The sequence below is a fragment of the Liolophura sinensis genome, chromosome 11, assembly GCF_032854445.1.
Source record: "Liolophura sinensis isolate JHLJ2023 chromosome 11, CUHK_Ljap_v2, whole genome shotgun sequence".
NCBI lineage: Eukaryota > Metazoa > Mollusca > Polyplacophora > Chitonida > Chitonidae > Liolophura > Liolophura sinensis.
Genome location: NC_088305.1, coordinates 31,194,569 through 31,216,149, shown reverse-complemented (window position 1 = coordinate 31,216,149; position 21,581 = coordinate 31,194,569). Strand labels below are relative to the sequence as shown.

General features: G+C 41.4%; 1 protein-coding gene across 2 annotated transcripts; it reads right to left on the bottom strand.

Moving 5' to 3' along the window:
* Positions 1–1,100: 1,100 nt before the first annotated feature.
* LOC135477621 (glycylpeptide N-tetradecanoyltransferase 2-like) lies at positions 1,101–21,470 on the bottom strand. 2 transcript variants are annotated; one of them, XM_064757786.1, is made up of 13 exons: positions 21,367–21,470; positions 18,063–18,360; positions 14,813–14,954; positions 14,482–14,606; positions 12,725–12,816; positions 10,977–11,093; positions 9,805–9,975; positions 9,020–9,128; positions 7,568–7,639; positions 5,996–6,094; positions 4,400–4,564; positions 3,733–3,870; positions 1,101–1,225 (listed from the first exon to the last, which is right to left on the bottom strand). In XM_064757786.1, the coding sequence occupies exons 1-13, from the start codon at positions 21,465–21,467 to the stop codon at positions 1,205–1,207; spliced, it is 1,650 nt and encodes a 549-aa protein (XP_064613856.1). In that variant the 5' UTR covers positions 21,468–21,470; the 3' UTR covers positions 1,101–1,204. The 2 variants fall into 2 exon arrangements, with proteins under 2 accessions (XP_064613856.1, XP_064613857.1); XM_064757787.1 differs by having other exon boundaries at positions 14,813–14,930.
* Between the last annotated feature and the right edge of the window lie 111 nt (positions 21,471–21,581).

Sequence of the window (21,581 nt, the reverse complement as noted above, 5' to 3'; positions counted from 1 at the left end):
TCACATGGGATCAATAACGATATGCGTACTAAATGTTTAATAAAACCACACCTGTACCTGCCTCCTTCAAAATACTAATTAATTCTGTCTTGTAAGTATTACTTGCCAACACTATGATATGTCCGAATGTGAAATGTGAAAAAGTCATGAGCTCTCAAGTATAGTGTGACCTTAGATTAGATAATAAATATCTCTGTATTTTTTTTTTGTTTTTTTGGATTCAGACTGCTGTTTGAGAGCTGAATGGACTCTCTGGTTAATGGTTCTGGTTAATTCGATAGTTTTCAAGCTCATATTACTTGCATGCAGTTATTACTAGAGGACATGAGATATTTTCATCCAACATGGCAAATTTATGATTAACACAGCTCCATGGCATCAGGCCTTCAGATTGTGGAGGAGATGGATGGTGTGATGTTGTCTGTGACAAAAACAATTCATCATAGATCAAGATTGTCAAAGAACTACACAGTATGTAAGACTGCTTTGTGAAAATGGATGGGAGCGTGCGGAAATACTCGGGTTAAATACAGCAGGAATTGTCCTCAGCCATAGCTCACATACAAACTCATTTTGATACATGTTGGACACATTTTTTTTCTCCCACACTTACACATTCTCACATTCACATAACTATCAATCTTCAACAACTGGTTTGGTTAATTACAACACCCATATGGGGAAGCAGCTGGTTTTGCACAAATCCTCATCATTATATCACTCCATTTCAAAGTTTCTCTGTTTCAACCCGCCATCATAATAGTTATATATATATATCCGCACACACGCCCTGTAAACTGTCCTTGCTGTTTGTCCAATCTTCCTTTCTATCACTCTGACATCTTCGATCTCTTGACACTTATTTTAGCATACTCAGCCAAATGCTTTGGCTGCGCTGGGCTTTGATTGCACCGGTTTAATCTGGAAGTAAAGCCGTTGTGAACTGGTCCGAACTGGTCTGATCTGGTTGGTGGTTCCTGTTAGAGCCAGTCACAATGCTCTTCAACCACTATGATGCGGTTCGGTAATGAAGCTACCATCCACAGCGTACTGTAGTCACCTGCTTCTCAGTCTCTCCCTGCTCAGACATTCGATGCCTTGCCCCACTTTGCCTTCCAAGTGATCACTCCCCACATTCTCTCACTTCCTTTGCTCTTTACAGTTTTATCACACATCTCAATCCTTTCACCTATGTCCAATCAGATCACTGCAGAACAAGACCCACCTGTTGAACAAAACACCAACAAAGATATTAATGCAAAACACAGCACAAAACAGTGTTTTCATGAATCCCTCTATAAAAGGCAATACCAGAAACTCTGATCATAAATAATCATACCGAAGACCTCACCTGTATAACACACAATGTAAAACTTCATGCAAAAAGCTCGATGCACAAAGAACTGAAGTCATGAATTTGGTAATTTACGCTAATTAATATGCCCACAGAGCATCAGCGACGGTACATCCTCCTTGTGTCACTGAACTTTATATGCATGTAAAATTTTGGGTCAGTACATACAATACTTCATAAAATACCAACGCTAACATCAGCGATTCTTATACAAAATACACTGTCAGGTATTCAGTAATTTACGGTGTTTAATACGCACGTACCCGCTCAACGATCGTACCACTGTCCTCTACATGTGAGCCTGAACTCAATACATCCAGGACTTTTTGGGATACCACCCCTAACATTGCTTTCTCTATTATTAGACGCCGATACTCAAAGTACGACATAAGCTATGCCAGTACTTCATGCAGGCGAGCTAAAAAAATGGCTATTTATTTATTTGATTGATGTTTTACGCCGTTCTTAAGAATATTTCACTTATACGACGGCGGCCAACATTATGGTAAGAGGAAACCAGGTAGAGCCCGGGGCAAACCCACGACCATCCGTGGGAAGTTCAGCCAGCAATGACAATGAGGAAGCCAGCATGAGCTGGACTTCATTAGTGAGTAGCAAAAATGGTTATTACATAGGTAGGCCGCCCCGCCCATTTTACCACAGACAATGAAGAAGCCAGCATGAGCTGGACTTGAACTCGCATCGACCGCATTAGTGAGAAGCAAAAATGGTTATTACATAGGTAGGTTACCCAGTCCATTTTACAACAGACAATGAGGAAGCCAGCATGAGCTGGACTTCAACTCACAACGACCACATTAGTGAGAGGCAAAAATGGTTATTACATAGGTAGGTTACCCAGTCCATTTTACAACAGACAATGAGGAAGCCAGCATGAGCTGGACTTCAACTCACATCGACCACATTAGTGAGAGGCAAAAATGGTTATTACATAGGTAGGTCACCCAGTCCATTTTACCACAGACAATGAGGAAGCCAGCATGAGCTGGACTTGAACTCGCATCGACCGCATTAGTGAGAGGCAAAAATGGTTATTACATAGGTAGGTCACCCAGTCCATTTTACAACAGACAATGAGGAAGCCAGCATGAGCTGGACTTGAACTCACAACGACCACATTAGTGAGAGGCAAAAATGGTTATTACATAGGTAGGTCACCCAGTCCATTTTACAACAGACAATGAAGAAGCCAGCATGAGCTGGACTTCAACTCACAACGACCACATTAGTGAGAGGCAAAAATGGTTATTACATAGGTAGGTCACCCAGTCCATTTTACAACAGACAATGAGGAAGCCAGCATGAGCTGGACTTGAACTCACAACGACCACATTAGTGAGAAGCAAAAATGGTTATTACATAGGTAGGTCACCCAGTCCATTTTACAACAGACAATGAGGAAGCCAGCATGAGCTGGACTTGAACTCACAACGACCACATTAGTGAGAGGCAAAAATGGTTATTACATAGGTAGGCCACCCCGCCCATTTTACCACAGACAATGAGTTACAGCAATTTAACTTCTGCTTGAAAGTCTGAATGCAATCAATAATCAAAATGGACCCATTTTAATTTCATTTTTCTTGTAAATATCTTGTACATCAGAAACAAACAGTACTTTTGTTTTCTATATATTTTGCAGGAAATAGATTAATGTCATGACATGACACTTGCTGATATTACTGCAGACTGGGGTGATGAACACAGATCTCTCTAGCCTTTATTACAGTAGTTTGTATGTGTATCAGTCACATTTAAATCTTCAAACCAGACTTGTCATAATTCAAAACCTATGGAACGCTAATCCAGACATAAGATTAATACCTGACTAAGTTGCTCATTTAAACAAGCAAATGAATTCTACAAAGTCAATTCTGATTCAATTAAAAATATCAAGTGTTAATATAATGTGCAGAATTGTTTTAAAATGATCAGCTGCTTCGTGTTTCAATGTTTACCTTCTATCGTCCAAAAGCAAGCATTTTGAAGCATCAAATTTCAAATTTTAGCATGCAGTCAAGAAAACCAGCCTTGTGGAATCAGCCATTGAGTCCCGTTTATTCTCATATTTATGTTTAATTGCTACTTCATGTCATACTCAGGAATTTTTCACTTCTATGACGGCGGCCAGCATTATGGTGGGAGCAAACAGAGCAGGGGCCCAGGAGAAACCCACGAACACCCACAGTTTGTTGCCAGGCATTGCCAGGTACAGCCAGAGAAGAAGCCGGCATGAGCGTGACTTGAACTCACCTTGACTGCATTGGTGAGAGGCTTCTTGGTCATTGAGCCGCCCTGACATACTAACCACAGCGGCCATTCGGACCGTAGGAGACAAAATGAAGCATATTGCTCACCTGTTTTGGCTCCATGGCTGGACACTTCCAATTGTACAGGTAATATTGAAGATTGCCATCGCCAATCCCAAACTTCAGCTTCTCCAGGAAATTCTTGTTCTCCATCAGGTCTAGGGCATTGAACACATCAAAACCCATCTGAAAAAAGAAACAAGGAAACCACAACATCTCAAGTCTGGCAGCATTAAAGCTCATCTCTAAACATAGTACCATAACGACAAATGTCTGACAAAATAAAAACTTAAAAATCACAAAACGACGACCATCAAGATTTAATTATATTTTTGATTGGTGTTTTACACCATACTCAAGAATATTTCACTTATACAATGGTGGCCAGCATTATGGTGGGCGGTATACAGGAGCACCATCAATAATCTTGCAACATTAAAACAGCATTATGGTGGGAGGACAGTGAGCACAGCCCGAGGGAAATGAACAACCATCTGCAGGTTGCTGGCACACCTTCCCATGTGGAACCAAAGAGGAACCAGAATGTGCTGGACTGGGACTTGTACCATAAAATACATCCATGTACAACTAAAACTCTGGCAAACATCAAAACATAACATAAAATTAAAAACTATCTACATTTTATATCTAACCATAAAAAGCCCCGTTCAAACAAGTCATTACCGCGAGAAAAAAAGACGAGACTAGGGCTTACATTCTTGGCGACAATGAGTGCGTCCTGCATGAGGTCTGGCCAGGGTGTCCGAGTGCTGACGTTGTAGAAGGAGTAGGCTGCCTTGAGGTTCTTGTGCAGGGGGTGATGCATCACAGTGGAGGGGAGCGTATAGAAACTGACAAAATCCGTCAGCTCGCCATCAGTCTGAAATCAGGGCAATCTCACCAGGTAAAACAGAGAGGATGGACTGAACTAAACAAGTTGTGCGGCATGTATGTATGCCTGGATATGACGTTGTACTTAACAAGTTTTTAGTCATATGCGCATGAGGAGTCATTTGGTGTGTTTACATATACCGTGTTTTCTTGTGGCTGCGGGAGTCCAGCTGCGTTATACTGGCACCAGGCCAACCAGTCTTGTTTCCTTGCTCTAACCACTCGGTGCTAAGCACTAAGCAAAACTGCAACAAGTACCAGTTGTGAGTGAGTGAGTGCTTGGGGTTTAACGTTGTACTTAACAATTTTCCAGTCATATGACGATGAAGGAATCCTTAGGGTGTATGTAATGTGCCTCCTTGTTGGAGGACGGATTTCCACCGTTCTTTTATCTCGTGCTGCTTCATGGGGACGCCTTACCAAAGGCAAGTAAGCTGCCCCTTCTGAGCCATGATACTGATACAGGTCAACCAGTCGTTGCCCTATCCCCTTCATGCTGAACGCCGAGCGAGGAAGTTATAACTTCCTCTTTTAAGGTCTTATGTGTGACTCGAGCCAGGATTGACCCTGGATCTACCGCTCTCAAAGCGGGCGATCTACCAACTGTGCTATCGGGGCCGATCCCAGTTTAAAGTCTTCGGCATGAACAAAGCCAGGTTTTATCGAAGGTCTCGGACTAGATCAATAGGACACCCAAGCCATTATGTTGACATTATAATACTTTTTAGTCCTTCCAAGGGATGTCTTTTGGAGGGATGTCGTTTTGGAGGTTTTTTCAACATGCTCACAGTTGCAATAACCGCGGTGAGTACAGGTAACGTACTGAGAAGACATATTCTATTTATATCACTGTCGCTGAATACCATGTCACACTGCAGAATATCTGAAATTCCTCTACAGCGGTTAGTTTTGTTGGTAGAAGAAAGCAGAGAGCTGGAGGTAAAACTCCTGACGCTTAACCTTCGATGCTGACAAACCATCTGATGTGTGGCATACAGAGATTAACTACATACCAGTGACAACATAACACCACAAATGGTCTTCAAAACCAAAGTTAGGCAGCTTAAACAGTCACATGAGCTTTTGGAGCTGCTTAATGTCGCCAGGACTACAACAACAATTTGAGTTTTTAATCTACAATTCCTTATCCAAGGAAAGGATTAAACCTTCACCTCTAGTACCTCATGTTTTAAAGGAAGTTTTGCCTCTCCACCCAATAAGCCACATTCCACCCACCCATTCTTAAGACAGTCTCATCTCAACAATAAAGCTGTCTATGATCGCAGGATTGAACAGTCTACAAATTCCTTGTCCAAGGCTGGGATCTGCACCCACACGTCCAGTCCACCATGTTTCAATGGGAGTTACACCACTCACCAATGAACAGTATTCCACTCCCCTGTTTTCACCAAAATCTCACCTCAACAACAAAGCTGTCTATGATCCCTGGTCGAGTCAAGAACCAATGTCTAAATTCCTCCTCCGTGAAGACAGGGGCCAGGTCAAACCGGGACATATACTGAAACACAAACCCGTTATGATCACTGACTGACGGTTACATCAACAACAGTGGTCAAAATGAACCATATAACATAATCTCCTTTGAGATCTACTTTTCCTACTTGATATTACATGTAGCTTATTTTTCCGTCAATAAAGGGAAGTTAAACATGATCAATCTGTTCTAAGGGGTATATTTTCACAAAAATGTAAGCTTCCAATAGAGAAATTTTCAAATGATTATTTATTTGATCAAGATTCATTTGATTATTTGAAACACGTGAATATTTCACTTAAATGACGGTGGCCAGCATTATGGTAGGAGGAAAATGGGCAGACCCCAGAGGAAAATCATAACAATCTGCAGGTTGCTGGCAGACCTTCCCACATACAGCCGGAGATGAAAGCAGCACAGGCTGAACTTGAATTCCCAGCAACTACATGGGTGAGAGGCTACTGGGTCGTGGAACCACGCTGGTGTGTTAATCTCCTTGGCCACAGAGGTCCCCTTGTTTGTTTATAAATGTAAGTGAGATAAATGGTAACTGAATTAAATGCTGATGAATCAGAGGCCAGGTGGATCAGAGCTTGTTTAACTCTACTGGGCCAATAAACATTCCACTGCCTGAAGACCAGTAGATATAATGCTACATCTATTTGGTAGCTTATAGGTGAACTCCAATGCTTTCAAATTTCACAAAACTGGTTCCTCATCAATCTGCACATTAATGCATAAAAACGTCGAAGTTTTCATCATCCAAATAAATTCTCGACTAAATGGGTTTGGAAATTTGTCAGTCTCACCTCCAGTGGTTATTCACAGGACTATAAACTTATTGATCAGTAGATCAGGGTACATTTTTTAGCTCTGTACATTTTCAGATAAATGTGAACAGCCTAGAGAAGCCAAAGCGTATGTGGGAACAGTCTGCAGCAAAGTTTCTTTGTCATTGTTGTGGATGTATTTATTTATTTTATTGGTGTTTTACACTGTACTCAAATATTTCACATATACGACAGCAGCCAGCATTATAGTGGAAGTAAACCAGGCCGGGCTCAAGGAAAACCCACGACCATCAGCAGGTTGCTGGCAGGCCTTCCCACATGAGCTGAACTTGAACTCCCATCAACCACATATAGAGTGATTTTTTCAATTGGTGTTTTATGTTGTTCACTTATATGACGACAGCCAGCATTGTGGTGGAGGAAACCAGGCAGAGCCCGGCGAAACCCACACCCATCCGCAGTTTGCTGTAAGACCTTCCAGCATATGGTGGAAGGAAACCAGGCAGAGCCTAGGGGAAACACATCACCATGGATATAGAGTTTAGGCTACTGGCATAGTAAACAGATAACAGATAATGTTGTAGATAATTAGTGTCATCTGACTCTTAAATTAATACTTACACTGCAAAGGATTAAACTTACATTTGTACCATGGAAACACAGGGAGTTTAACAATAGAACATGGTTAAGCTTATTTTCAACTTACTTTTGAAATTAGCATGAAGGCTTCTGGGACATCAATAGCTGTCAATGGTCTAAACCCTCCACACTTTGGAACCTTAAATAAACAGAAATAAAGACAGAAGATACATGTATAACACTGAACCTCCACACTATGGAGCCTTAAATAAACAGGAATAAAGGCAGAAGATGAAACACCCAGCCCTCTACACTCTGGAACCTCTAATAAACAGGAATAAAGACAGAAGACCTAATACCAAACCCTACACACTTTAGAACCTTTAATAAACATGAATAGAGACAGAAGATGTAACACCAAACTCTCCACACTCTGGAACCTTAAATAAACAGGAATAAAGACAGAAGACCTAACACCAAACCCTCCACACTCTGGAACATTAAATACACAGGTATAGAGACAGAAGATGTAACACCAAACTCTCCACACTCTGGAACCCTAAATAAACAGGAATAAAGACAGAAGATGAAACACCAAACTCTCCACACTTTGGAACCTTTAATAAACAGGAATAAAGACAGAGGATGTAACACCAAACCCTCCACACTCTGGGACCTTAAATACACAGGAATAAAGACAGAAGATGTAACACCAAACCCTCCACACTTTGGAACCTTTAATAAACAGGGATAAAAACAGAAGATGAAACACCAAACCCTCCACACTTTGGAACATTAAATAAACACGAATAAAGACAGAAGATGAAACACCAAACTCTCCACACTTTGGAACCTTTAATAAACAGGAATAAAGACAGAAGATGTAACACCAAACTCTCTACACTTTGGAACATTAAATAAACAGGAAAAAGACAGAAGATGAAACACCAAACCCTCCACACTTTGGAACATTAAATAAACACGAATAAAGACAGAAGATGAAACACCAAACTCTCCACACTTTGGAACCTTTAATAAACAGGAATAAAGACAGAAGATGTAACACCAAACCCTCCACACTTTGGAACATTAAATAAACAGGAAAAAGACAGAAGATGAAACACCAAACCCTCCACACTTTGGAACCTTTAATAAACATGGATAAAAACAGAAGACATAACACTAAACCCTCAACACTCTGGAACAATTAAGTAAACAGGAATAAAGACAGAAGATGAAACACCAAACCCGCCACACTTTGGAACCTTAAATAAACAGGGATAAAGACAGAGGATGTAACACAAAACCCACCACACTTTGGAACCTTAAATAAACAGGAATAAAGACAGAAGATGTAACACCAAACCCTCCACACTTTGGAACCTTTAATAAACAGGAATAAAGACAGAAGATGTAACACCAAACCATCTACACTTTGGAACCTTATGTACACAAGACAGATTTTTTCCAGATCTTAAATTACATAAGTGCTGCCATGAAAATGAATGATTCCAACTTTTTCAGTTTCTGGTGAAAACTTTCAATATGTCACAACCAAAACTGCAATAGGTGTACTTACGTCTGGCAACTTGTACAATTTTAAGGTTCGTTGCATCGTCATGTTTCTACTGAGGTGTGAAAACTTGACCTCTATCAATTTTCTAGGATTCAATGATCTGTGCCAATATCTGAAAAGAAAATGGGCATAGACAATCATGTCAGGCGACATATTTACACCCAGTAACTCAGTACAAAGGGAAAATGGATATTTTAAAAACAAATGTGAAAAAGAAAATGTTAAACAAGCAGTCTTCATCTATTACAGAAGCAATGTATGTCCTCTCCCATTTTATTGGCCAAGAATCTTGCTTGTCACATACAAAACAGTTTTAGAGCTAGCCGCAAACAGTGTGATATTTATTTATTTCATTGGTGTCTTACGCCGCACTGAAAAATATTTCACATATTATACGACAGCAGCCAACACTATGGTGGGAGGAGACTGGGCAGATCTCAGAGGAAACCGATGACCATCTGCATGTTGCTGACACACCTTCCAACCAGAGAGGAAGCTGGCATGAGCTGGACTTGAAATCACAGCTACCGCATCGGTGAGAGGCTCCTGGGCCATTGCACCGTGCTGCCACACTAGCCACGGAGGTCACGCAACAGTATGATAAAAAAGGTGTGGACATGGTGAGGGCATAATCACAGCATCGTGCATTATGATGCTTCACATAGATAATGTCCAGTTGGCAATAGTGCGTGACAGCACTTTACGCACAGGGTGCCTAAAATCGTTCAGTTGACTTTTTGAGTGTGCCGTACCCTACCCTGTGTAATCCAGCCTAGATAACCACTTACCTACAACAGGAGACGGGTTTGGGGAGCACGACACCTGCTGTGTACACCGCCTGGAATAAGCCCTGCAGGTGGACACGCCGGGTTATCTCCCTTATTAACACAGGGGCAACTCGCTTGGAACGCAGCTTCTTATGCACGCAAAGAAAATTGATTTCCACCATTTTCTTGTCTCTGAAAAAGTGGAGAAATAATTTTGGATGAAGAACCATTCTCAACTCAGTAACAGTTGCTGGAAAATTGTAGTCAACAAAAGGATTTGTGAAAAATTTGCTCATTTTTGGGGTCTGCAGAGTAAACCTGTGCACACTGCCCGATAACCGACAACCTCATGACCTGTCAACCTCATGACCTTACAACCTCATGACCTGTCAACCTCATGACCTTACAACCTCATGACCTGGCAACCTCATGACCTGACGACCTCATGACCCAAAGCTGCAGCAATGAGAGCTGGATATAAACAAAACAAAAAAAATGGATATGCATGCAATCTTTAGGAGTAACTATCATACAATTTTCTCAGGAAATTAAAATTTAGAAGAAAAAAAACAAAAAATCCTGAACACAGATAAATCCTGAAAGTTTTAATCTGTGAACACCTGACAGGAACCTGCATTTTCATCTGTGAACACCTGACAGGAACCTGCGTTCTCATCTGTGAACACCTGACAGGAACCTGCATTTTCATCTGTGAACACCTGACAGTATCTTGCGTTCTCATCTGTGAACACCTGACAGGAACCTGCGTTTTCATCTGTGAACACCTGACAGGAACCTGTCCTCATCTGTGAACACCTGACAGGAACCTGCAACCCCACAGCACAACTGCCCAACATACTCACCAAGACAGTGGTTCATCCCACACAGCCTGAGATTGCCCATGTCTGGTTTGTATTTATTTATTTATTTCATTGGTGTAACCATGTTACACGCCGTTCTCAAGAATATTCCACTTAAACAATGACAGCCAACAATATGGTGGGAGAAAAGCGAGTAGAGCACGGAGGAGGGCCCCTATCATGACAAACCTTTCCACGTATGATCTTGGAGGAAGCCAGCATGAGCTGGACACGAACTCACTCGGACCCCATCGGCGAGAGGTTCGAGGGTGACTATGCTGCGTTAGCCTTCTAAACACTCAGCCACAGAGGCCCCGTCTACGTTTGCATTACCTGGAGTATATTTTGATGTGAGCAGGCACAGCACTGATAAATCCCACCAGTTTCTTGCTCTTTGTCACCCGTACACCACAATGCCAATCTCTAAGCCAGCCAGGAGGCTGCAATGCCCTGTGGAAAGACAAAAATGAACAAAACTGCAGTGTTTGATTTATTCATTTACTTGACACCTCTTTTACTCCATACTCAGAAATTTTACACCTATATGATGGATTGAGGAAACTGGAATGCCTGGTGTAAACCCACCAACCTTTGGCAAGTTACTGATAAACATTGCTCTTGCCCAAACTTCAGACTGCACTAGTGGTGTTCTCAATTATCACAAGCAATGAGAATGGGGGAATCTATAACTTCAAGGCAAAGGACACACCAGCATGAGCTAGGGAAAAATAGTTTCATTTATTTATTAGAATATTTTTCAACCCAGTAAAATGCATTTAAAACTTTGAATTCTACTGTGCTCTTTCTCTGACCATATTGAGACCAGTGATGTCACTCCAGCTTTTTGCAGCCTGACACACAGACTGCTACACTTGATCATTCAAAATGGATCTTCATTTACAGTTATGAATGCATTTAACAAATCGACCTTGAAACAAACTATTTCCAGCCAAAAACTTTGCTGTCACGTCACTGATACCCCCTGGGTCCCAGCAAACCATCATAGAATCTTATGCTTTAAATGCCTTTTAATCAGTTAGAAAAACTGTAAAAAAAATAAATCAAACTATTTTCCTGGGCAGTGTTTATAGTCTTTCATCCGATAAATACTTTATTTTCATGCTTTCTTTGCCTTTAAAAAGCAGAAGTCTCTAACCATCAGAACACTGCCCGCTCCCCAAAATAATGATGCACACAAAATTACTGCAGAAGTGATTCTTTTTGGATACATGTTGGACATGTATGAGGTTTTTGGGTGGAATATTGGTTGCAGAAATGGTTGAAAATTGACAGTTATCACCTACCCTTTTAGGGTAAGTTTCCTTTATACAACTTTTTGTACAAAAAAAAGGCAGCTATTGTTCCTTTAATCGCACTGATATGAATGACTTCAGGTTCCAAACCATTAGAAAAATGCCTGATATTCTACATGTATATGTACAGTGCATCATCCAAAGTGCCTTTAGCCTAACATATTATGGAATGAATGCTTGCTGTTTAGTGTCGTACTTAACAATTTTTCAGTAATAGGACATGTCCACAGAATCACAGATGAACATCACACCAGTAAGTAAGACAGTTTCGTCTGAGCTAAATCTTAAGGCTGTTTTGCGTGCAGCTGACAGTTCTGGTATGAAACAAAGAGTTCTGAAAGCAGCAATAGCAGCACACACCTGTCACCAGTGAACTCTGGTAAGTCTCGTGGCAGGGATATGTTCTCAGATGTTTTTCTCCTCTACAGTATAAACAACCTTATGTGAGCGAAACCAATCAGAACTCACTTTTGTCACTTTAAACAGTTTTTATGTTTTGTCCTACTGGAGGAATGTTATGGAGATCTGGAGTGGTTATTTTACAGTTTTGGTGCAGTTCATACAATTTATGTGACCCAACATGGAAAACAAACTTTAGCCCGAAAAATGTTTTTTAGAAACTTGGTGCATTTTGAAACTTAATAAGTGTTACATTCCCTGACTTTCTATTGGACACGATGCACCTGGTAACCATGGTAACACGAGGCAGATAAGGCTCTACCATGCCTGAGCCACAGGGAGGTCTGGGAAATCAATGCTGTGACTTACCATTGGAGGAACTCTGGAGAATAGTCAAACCTAAACATATTGTCATCATCTTCTACATAGTTCTCGTTCAGCAATGTGTACAGTTCTTTTAGCTGAAAACAAAAACAAACAAAAAAACTTAACAAGTATCAATAAAATAATTAGCAGGATAATACAAGTTAATTAGACTAATGATTTTCAGGGTTCAATTTCTGAAAAAACAATATTTAAAAAATATCAAAATATGATTTTCAAGATTCAATTTCTGAAAAGAAGGAACTCCTAAATTTTGCATCTGATTAGACAAGTTATGAGACAAGAAATCTCGAAAAGTAATTTTGAAACAAAGGTTATGTAGGAATAAAGACAATAATGCCCAAAAATTTTCATTATTGGGGGACGTTTTGTACCTCTTAATTATACCCCTGTTTTTATACATAATCCAGCTTTAAATCCCCCCACCCCCGACTCCCCTTCTAATGTTAATTAGATTAGAATTAAAACTGGAGTTTTAAGTGGTCTATGTTCAAAGCCATCTTCACCAACCAAGAGCAAGGCTGATAAGCTGTTATTATTGTGCTTTTACATTTTAAGAGGAGGACACATTTGCACATTAGGAAATTAAAAAATATATATTTTATTTACTTATTTATCTACTGTTTTGAATGGTGTTTTTTTCGTCATGCTGCAGAACATTTAATTTATACGAAGGCGGCCAACATCATGGTGGCAGGAAACTGAGCAGAGACCAAAGGCACCCTGCAGGTTGCTGTCAGACCTTCTCACATATGGCTGGAGAGGAAGCTAGCATAAGTTTAAATCAATGAATAATAGCTTGTATTTTAGCATCATACTAAGCAATTTCTCGGTCATATGACGACGATCACGAGTTGGACATAACATACATGTTCTGCATCTATCCATTACTGTAAATCTACAAGTACACAGGCATCAGGATTTCAAGTTAACAATCGTTCCATTTCTGTGTCGGTTCCCAGGTTAAAATTCACCGAACCGAAAGCCAGTTTCCCACAAAAAAAAGACTTGGCTACTCACTAAGTACTGCTTAGTAAACATTAAACAGAGTTAATAGTTGGAAGACATGAGCCTTCAAATTGTAGCTAAGGTGTATCTAGACACTTGTACTTTGTTGCCATGAGTGACCACGAAAAATGGGCCTGCAATGCTATCTGCCACGCCATGAGCCACAATGGACAGAAAGTAGCACATCCGATGAATTATGTGTAGGAGAGACAGCCAATCAAGGTCCTTGACCGAAGACGTGATTCGTATGAAATTCAGGTTGTCAGATTCGTTTGACTGCAAAGCTCTTGCGGAAGTTGTATTCAACCTGGCAGACGTAACACATGCTGCATTGTATTCATCAGGTAGGGCAGATAACTCAAACTTACAAAGATTAGCGTACCCAGTTCTCTCCCTTGTTTTCGCCATAGGTTGTAGTTAGATACCGCAATCATTCAGTGACAGTTCATACATTTTTAACAAAAAGGTTGAGGGATGAGGGACTCATTTTTACTTTACAAAGTAAATGAAAATCAGATCTGCAAGAAACACCAAACACCAAAATTTATTTGATGAAATGCTAGTAATACTAAATTATTACAGGTAAATCTGTTCTCATAGCAGAAATTGTTCGGGAACCGAAAAAAAAAAAGTTTCCCACAGTTTCATAGGTCGAAAGTATGCGGAACCGAAAAAGTGTTTCCCAGCAATTCTGAAATCCTCATGCCTGAGTACATGTACGTTCACTTTCTCACCACTAGAGGGTTGGTAATATCTAGGGTGTCCCACTGGAAACCCTGGGGTAGAGAGTAGGGCTCTTTGCGTATTTCTTCCACTGGCTTGTCCAACTCTATCTCCTCGTTCACTGTGATCTTCTCATCTTAAACAGTCAACAACAATAACATATGCTGTAGAATCACTTTCTTGAATATCAATCATAGTGGAATATAAACTGTAGCTTGAGCAACCTGAGGACAATAATGATACAAGAAAACCAGAAACCAACAGATTTCACAAAAACTTTTTACCCTCAGAAACCACAAAATTTGAAACAATTTTTTTCTCCTAAATGACAAGATAACTTACTAAATCTGGGCACAGGTTGGGTTTCCCAGAAGCGGTAGGTTTTGCGTGACGCCTCCTCAATGCTCTTTGGCGCCCCCTGGGACTGGGTTGAGAGAAGTTCAATGGCCTTTTGGATCTTCTGCAGTTCCACCAATGGTAAAGACTGTTGAGTTTAATATTATTTGAGACATGTACAACACGACAGGAAACACAAAACACAAACATCCTCTGCTAGCATGTTAAATGACATTCTGTGACAACAGCTAATCCCCAATAATCCCTCATTACAAAAAATATCCCTTGATCACAGTAAACCTGAACTGTTGTTGCTTTGCACTCTACGTTCCTCTTGCACTCTCTATTCTTCCTCCATTTCCCATGCATTCTCCACTCCTCTTACACTCTCCACTCCCCTTGCTCTCTCCATTCTTTCTCCATTTCCCTTGCATTCGTCACTCCTCTTGCACTCTCCACTCCCGTCGCACACTCCATTCCCCTCGCCTTTTCCATACTTCTTGCATTCTCCACTCCCCTTGCACTCTTAACCTCCCTTGCCATCTTCATTCCCTTTGCACTCTTCAGTCTCCTTGCACTATCCACTCTCCTTGCATTCTCCACTGCCCTTGCCATCTCCATCCCCTTGCATTCGCCACTGCCTTTGCCATCTCCATCCTCTTGCATTCGCCACTGCCCTTGCCATCTCCATACCCCTTGCACTCTCCATACCCCATGCATTCTCCACTGCAATTGCCCTCTCCACACCCCTTGCATTCTCCACTGCCCTTGCCATCTCCATACCCCTTGCATTCTCCACTGCAATTGCCCTCTCCACACCCCTTGCATTCTCCACTGCCCTTGCCATCTCCATACCGCTTGCACTCTCCATTCCCCTTGCACTCTCCACTGCCCTTGCCATCTCCATACCCCTTGCACTCTCCATACCCCATGCATTCTCCACTGTCCTTGTCATCTCCATCCCCTTGCATTCGCCACTGCCCTTGCCATCTCCATATCCCTTGCACTCTCCACTCTCCTTGCATTCTCCACTGCTCTTAGCCATCTCCATACCCCTTGCACTCTCCACTCGCCTTGCCATCTCCATACCCCTTGCATTCTCCACTGCCACTGCCCTCTCCATACCCCTTGCACTCTCCACTGTCCTTCCCATCTCCATACCCCTTGCATTCGCCACTGCCTTGCCATCTCCAAACCCCTTGCATTCTCCAGTCCCCTTGCACTCTCCATACCCCTTGCATTCTCCACTGCCCTTGCCATCACCATAGCCCTTTCACTCACCACTCCCCCTGCACTCTCCACTCCGCTCTCCACACAAGCCAACAAACCATGGCCTAAAAACAGTCAACAGTATCTAGTTCATTATAATTTGATGCGATATAAAATTTTATCCTTTTATTAATTTTAAGTTAGTGATCAAATCTACATTTCCTTGGCACATTTAATCGCCACATCCACATCTGCTTTCCTCAGGATCCTAACATCAACAGGTCACTTTAAAAAAAAAAAAAACACATGAAAGGAATTATGTTCTGAAAATCTTGACGGCCAACACTGTGAAAAGCTTGTCTCCAGCAAGTTACATCCTGTATTATTTTAACACCATTTATTCTGCTCTTTAGGAGCTGTTTATATGATCCTTCGGCATATGAGAAGTAAAATCTAACATCAGTATTTCAACAAAGGTCAAGGGTAATTCCATAGACATTTCTTTACCAATTAAACACCTTAATCTAATAGACTGATATAAAAGTCTGCTCAACATGGGTAAAGAAATTTGATACTAATACTAGGCCTTAGGTAAAGTGTGTTACTATACAGGCAAGTAGATTTGTGACATAGGGGGGAGAAACCGATCGAAAATCTTGTAATCAGAACTTTTATGTGCCTCAAAGCACAAAAGCAACAGAGAACCCTCTCCTGAAAGATTTCAAATTAATCTGAATTTCCACAAAAGCAATTATTGTCTAATATGGACTTTTGAGACCATATTTTCCAAAGGTTTGAAATTCCACAAAAGCAGTTATTGTGTAAAATGGACTTTTGAGACCACATTTTCCAAAGGTTTTGAAATTCCACAAAAGCAGTTATTATCTAATATGGACTTTTGAGACCAGATTTTCCAAAGCTCATGCTGGCTTCCTCTCCGGTCGTATGTGGGAAGGTCTGCAGCAACCTGCGGATGATCGTGGGTTTCCCCCTGGTTCAGCCCAGTTTCCTCCCACCATAATGCTGGCCGCCGTCATATAAGTGAAATATTCTTGAGTACGGCGTAAAACACCAATCAAATAAATAAATAAGTCTGGACTTAGTAAGGACTAAAGTTAATACCAGGCTTAAGTTTAAATACACTCAGACCATATTTCCAAAGCAATTAGCAATTATTGTCTAATGTAGGGTTTTGACTTCTTCGTTAAAACTAAACAGAGTCATCCTAAGGCAGTTCATCAGATTATAGAAAATACTGTAAACTCTTCAACCTTTTCACCCACTAAAATGATTTATACATACAATTATTATGAAAATAATGCTAAAATGATTTGTTTGTGTCATTTAAGATGCAAACTTTATGAAAAGAATTATTTCTCTACACTTTCCAGTTCTCTCAGGATGTTTCAAAACATTGGCTGCAGAAGTGTTTGAAAAGTTGAAGGATTGGGTAACTATTTTCAAAATTATGAAGAAAGCGATGGGATGTCACATAGATGTGCTCCAGAAAGGCCACTATACTTTTATGCTACTTTACACATTTTTATGGCACACCAAAAAAAGTAGCTTTGGGTACAGTTTTCACCACACTTTGAATGACAATGACTTTGTTTCACATGATTTCAAGTTCATTCATTCATGTAGGTAAGACTATGTGACTTATTATGACTATTTTCTGCTACAGCTGTTTGTGTATTATCTTGATTTCATGTTAACATATATCAGATACAAAACAAAAATTCACAAGTAAACAATTACAACAGTTCATTTACATATATGTGATCTACATACATCATCATGCGATCAAACTTGTTACTATGAAAATAATTAAACTTGTAGAAACTCTCGGAATCAGGCATAGTGTGAAACCTTGTCAGAGAAATCTAAGGTCATGTAATACCATAACACAGAAGTAAAAACATTTCATCATTTGGGAACCCAAACTTCTGACAGACAAAAATCCTTGTGATGGGTTAAAAAAAAAAATAATTCCCTCAATCAGATCCTATTTGGTGGTTATTGCTACACAAGTGTTATGAGTTCATACCTGTACCCTGCCGTCCTCATCAGCGTTATGTGTGGCCCCATCAGCAGCTCCACCACCCAGGGGCTTGGTCGGGGATGGGGTCTGGCCTTTGTTCTCCTGGGCGGACTGAGAAGCTTGACCCTCAGAGTCGGCATCAATCCCAGACTGAGACTGGTCAGCCTTGCCCGTCACGATACGGATACGCCCATGATGGTTATCATCATTCACTGTCTGACTGTCCGAGTCACCGCTTGATCGCTCCATGTCTTTCGGCTTTCTCTTCTTTTTCTTGCTCTTCTTTCTGAGACCACCATCAGGACTATATAACACAAATGAAACAAAATTTTCAAAAATACAAAAACATACATACATGCAAAAATAGGCCAGAAATGTCCAATGCTGTACTAAACTTCACCAACATGCACAGCAGCTGCATGGTCTTGGTGGTACTGACCACTAACTGTGGATGCTGAACACTGCTACAGCAGCTGCATGGTTTTGGCAGTGCTGACCTCAAACTGTGGGTGCTGAACACTGCTACAGCAGCTGCACAGTCTTGGCAGTGCTGACCACGAACTGTGGATGCTGAACACTGCTACAGCAGCTGCATGGTCTTGGTGGTGCTAACCACTAACTGATGATGCTGAACACATCTACAGCAGCTGCATGGTTTTGGTGGTGCTGACCGCGAACTGTGGATGCTGAACACTGTTACAGCAGCTACATGGTCTTGGTGGTGCTGACTACTAACTGTGCATGCTGAACACTGCTACAGCAGCTGCACAGTCTTGTCAGTGCTGACCACGAGCTGTGGATGCTGAACACTATTACAACAGCTGCACGGTCTTGGCGGTGCTGACTGCTAACTGTGGATGCTGAACACTGCTACAGCAGCTGCATGGTCTTGGTGGTGCTGACCCCGAACTGTGGATGCTGGATGTGACTGGATGGGTAGTCATACCAAAGACAGCAAATAAAAAAAACCATGCAGCTGTTCAACAACAGCTGCATGGTTTTGGCGGCGCTGGCTGGAACTGTGGATGCTTAACACTGTTACAGCAGCTGCACGGTCTTAGCAATGCTGACTGTAAATTGTGGATGCTGAACACTGCTACAACAGCTGCACGGTCTTGACAGTGCTGACTGCAAACTGTGGATGCTGAACACTGCTACAACAGCTGCACGGTCTTGGCAGTGCTGACCGCAACCTATGGATGATGAACATTGCTACAGCAGCTGCATGGTCTTGGCAGTGCTGTCCGCTAACTGTGGATGCTGAACTCTGCTACAGCAGCTGCATGGTCTTAGCGGTGCTGACTGCAAACTGTGGATGCTGAACACTGCTACAGCAGCTGCATGGTCTTGGCAGTGCTGTCCGCTAACTGTGGATGCTGAACACTGCTACAGCAGCTGCATGGTCTTGGCGGTGCTGACCGCAAACTGTGGATGCTGAACACTACTACAGCAGCTGCATGGTCTTGGCAGTGCTGTCCGCTAACTGTGGATGCTGAACACTGCTACAGCAGCTGCATGGTCTTGGCGGTGCTGACCGCAAACTGTGGATGCTGAACACTGCTACAGCAGCTGCATGGTCTTGGCAGCGCTGACCGCGAACTGTGGATGCTGAACACTGCTACAGCAGCTGCACGGTCTTGGCGGTGCTGACTGCTAACTGTGGATGCTGAACACTGTTACAGCAGCTGCATGGTCTTGGCTGTGCTAACCATGAACTGTGGATGCTGAACAATGTTACAACAGCTGCACTGTCTTCACAATCTTAGGAAATGTACTAAGTTTACTTCCTTGTGCTTTAACCTAGTCAAGGCTACATTCTAAGCATGCCTATGTCTTTCTCTAACAAGTCGAGTCAGCATTTCAGGAGTCTTGCCAGCTCATGCAGATCTGGATGAGACAAGGTGGGAGGTCTGGCAAATTAACATGGATTAAGACATAATTTTTGGTAAGTCAGTTCAATTTTGGCTGCATTGCTGAGTATAGCCTGAGGATTAGAAGACACAGTAACCCTTAGTCCATCTAGATGGACTCACTGTGTTATTTTAAAATTCTGACATTCATCCTAACACAGTCCATCAATGCCTCTCAAAAATATCGCCGCAGATTTCAAACTCCCATCTCCATCAAATGCCTGGCAATCTATTTCACCTTCTCTTCTCATTTCTATGTAATTTTCCAATGGAATCTTCACTTCCATCCTCTTGCTCTTCGCATGGATGAAACCTATTAACTCCCTGTCTTATGGTCACATTGACTCCCAGAAATTTGGCGGTACTGAGTGCCCCACTGTCGACAGCCATTCGGAAGTGTCTCGAGGCCTCCTTCTGAGTTTGAAATGTTACTAAGTTTTGGAATTGAAATCGTCCAGAAAACTATTATATTTTCATGGCCGTCTACAAGCCCAAATTCAATTTTCTTAATTTAAGTCAGAAAGATAAATGTCAGAATTTTAAAATAACACATTGAGTTCATCCAGATGGACTAAGTAAATCTTAACACAGCATTGATTTCTTTTGGGAATTAATGATTAAGAGTTTGGCTGTATCCCAGCCTTATTGGGGTGAGTTTTCTGTTAACAAGCTTGAGACGACCGCAGCTTTACACCTGCAAGTCATCACCATTTCTCCCGTAACTCTCACTAATAATTAATTTAAAACCTTCAGCATTACTTGTTGGACAATGTTGAATCATGTTCACTGCTTTCGATCATTTTTGTGTTGTCTTTATAGTGTCTGATACATGTATTTTCTGGCAGATATTTGCAAAATAATAATTTTCTCACAACTTTCAGGAAAACAAACCCTTTCCAGGATATAACTGATTATTCATCCTAACTACTCCTAGTATGGACTGGAAAACATTTTGAAACTTCAATTTCACTTTATGCTACGCTTTTTAAAACACAATCAAAATGTACAATACTAACTAACGTAGCATGATCAAATTTCGCGCTGCTGGGCGAGGGTGCATATGAGGTGTCTTTCAAAAAAATCAGTCATGCATCACCTTTGGTCAGTTTGTGATTTCACCGTGTGCCACACCATTAATTAGTACATAACTAGCGAAACTGTAACCGTGCAGAACTACGGAAAGGTTAAATGAACCATTAATTTAAAACACGCCCGACACTGGCCGAATACCTATGTAACTGGGAAGAGCATTGCTTAGATGCACCGGCTGACTCAGACAACATCGTCAGTGTCATGCCATCAACAACGTGCCGCAACTTCAACAGTCACTCGTGTCAAATGACAAACTTTAGAAACTAATGCAGGGGTCCAGCATACTTTTACAACAAAACGAAAAACACCTTTGCTCCGATACTTCGTCATCGTCCACATCTGCTTCCACGGCGCTCAGATCTTGGTCCAAATCCGAGCTCATGTCGTGCAATGAGTCTGCATCAGCCATGTTTTCAACCAGGCCGCACTTTTCTATAACGATTGGTCAAAATTAATAATTCATCAACTGTGACGGAATAGTTTGGTTTTCAAGAAACAAAAATAACAGATTTTTTTGTTTCAG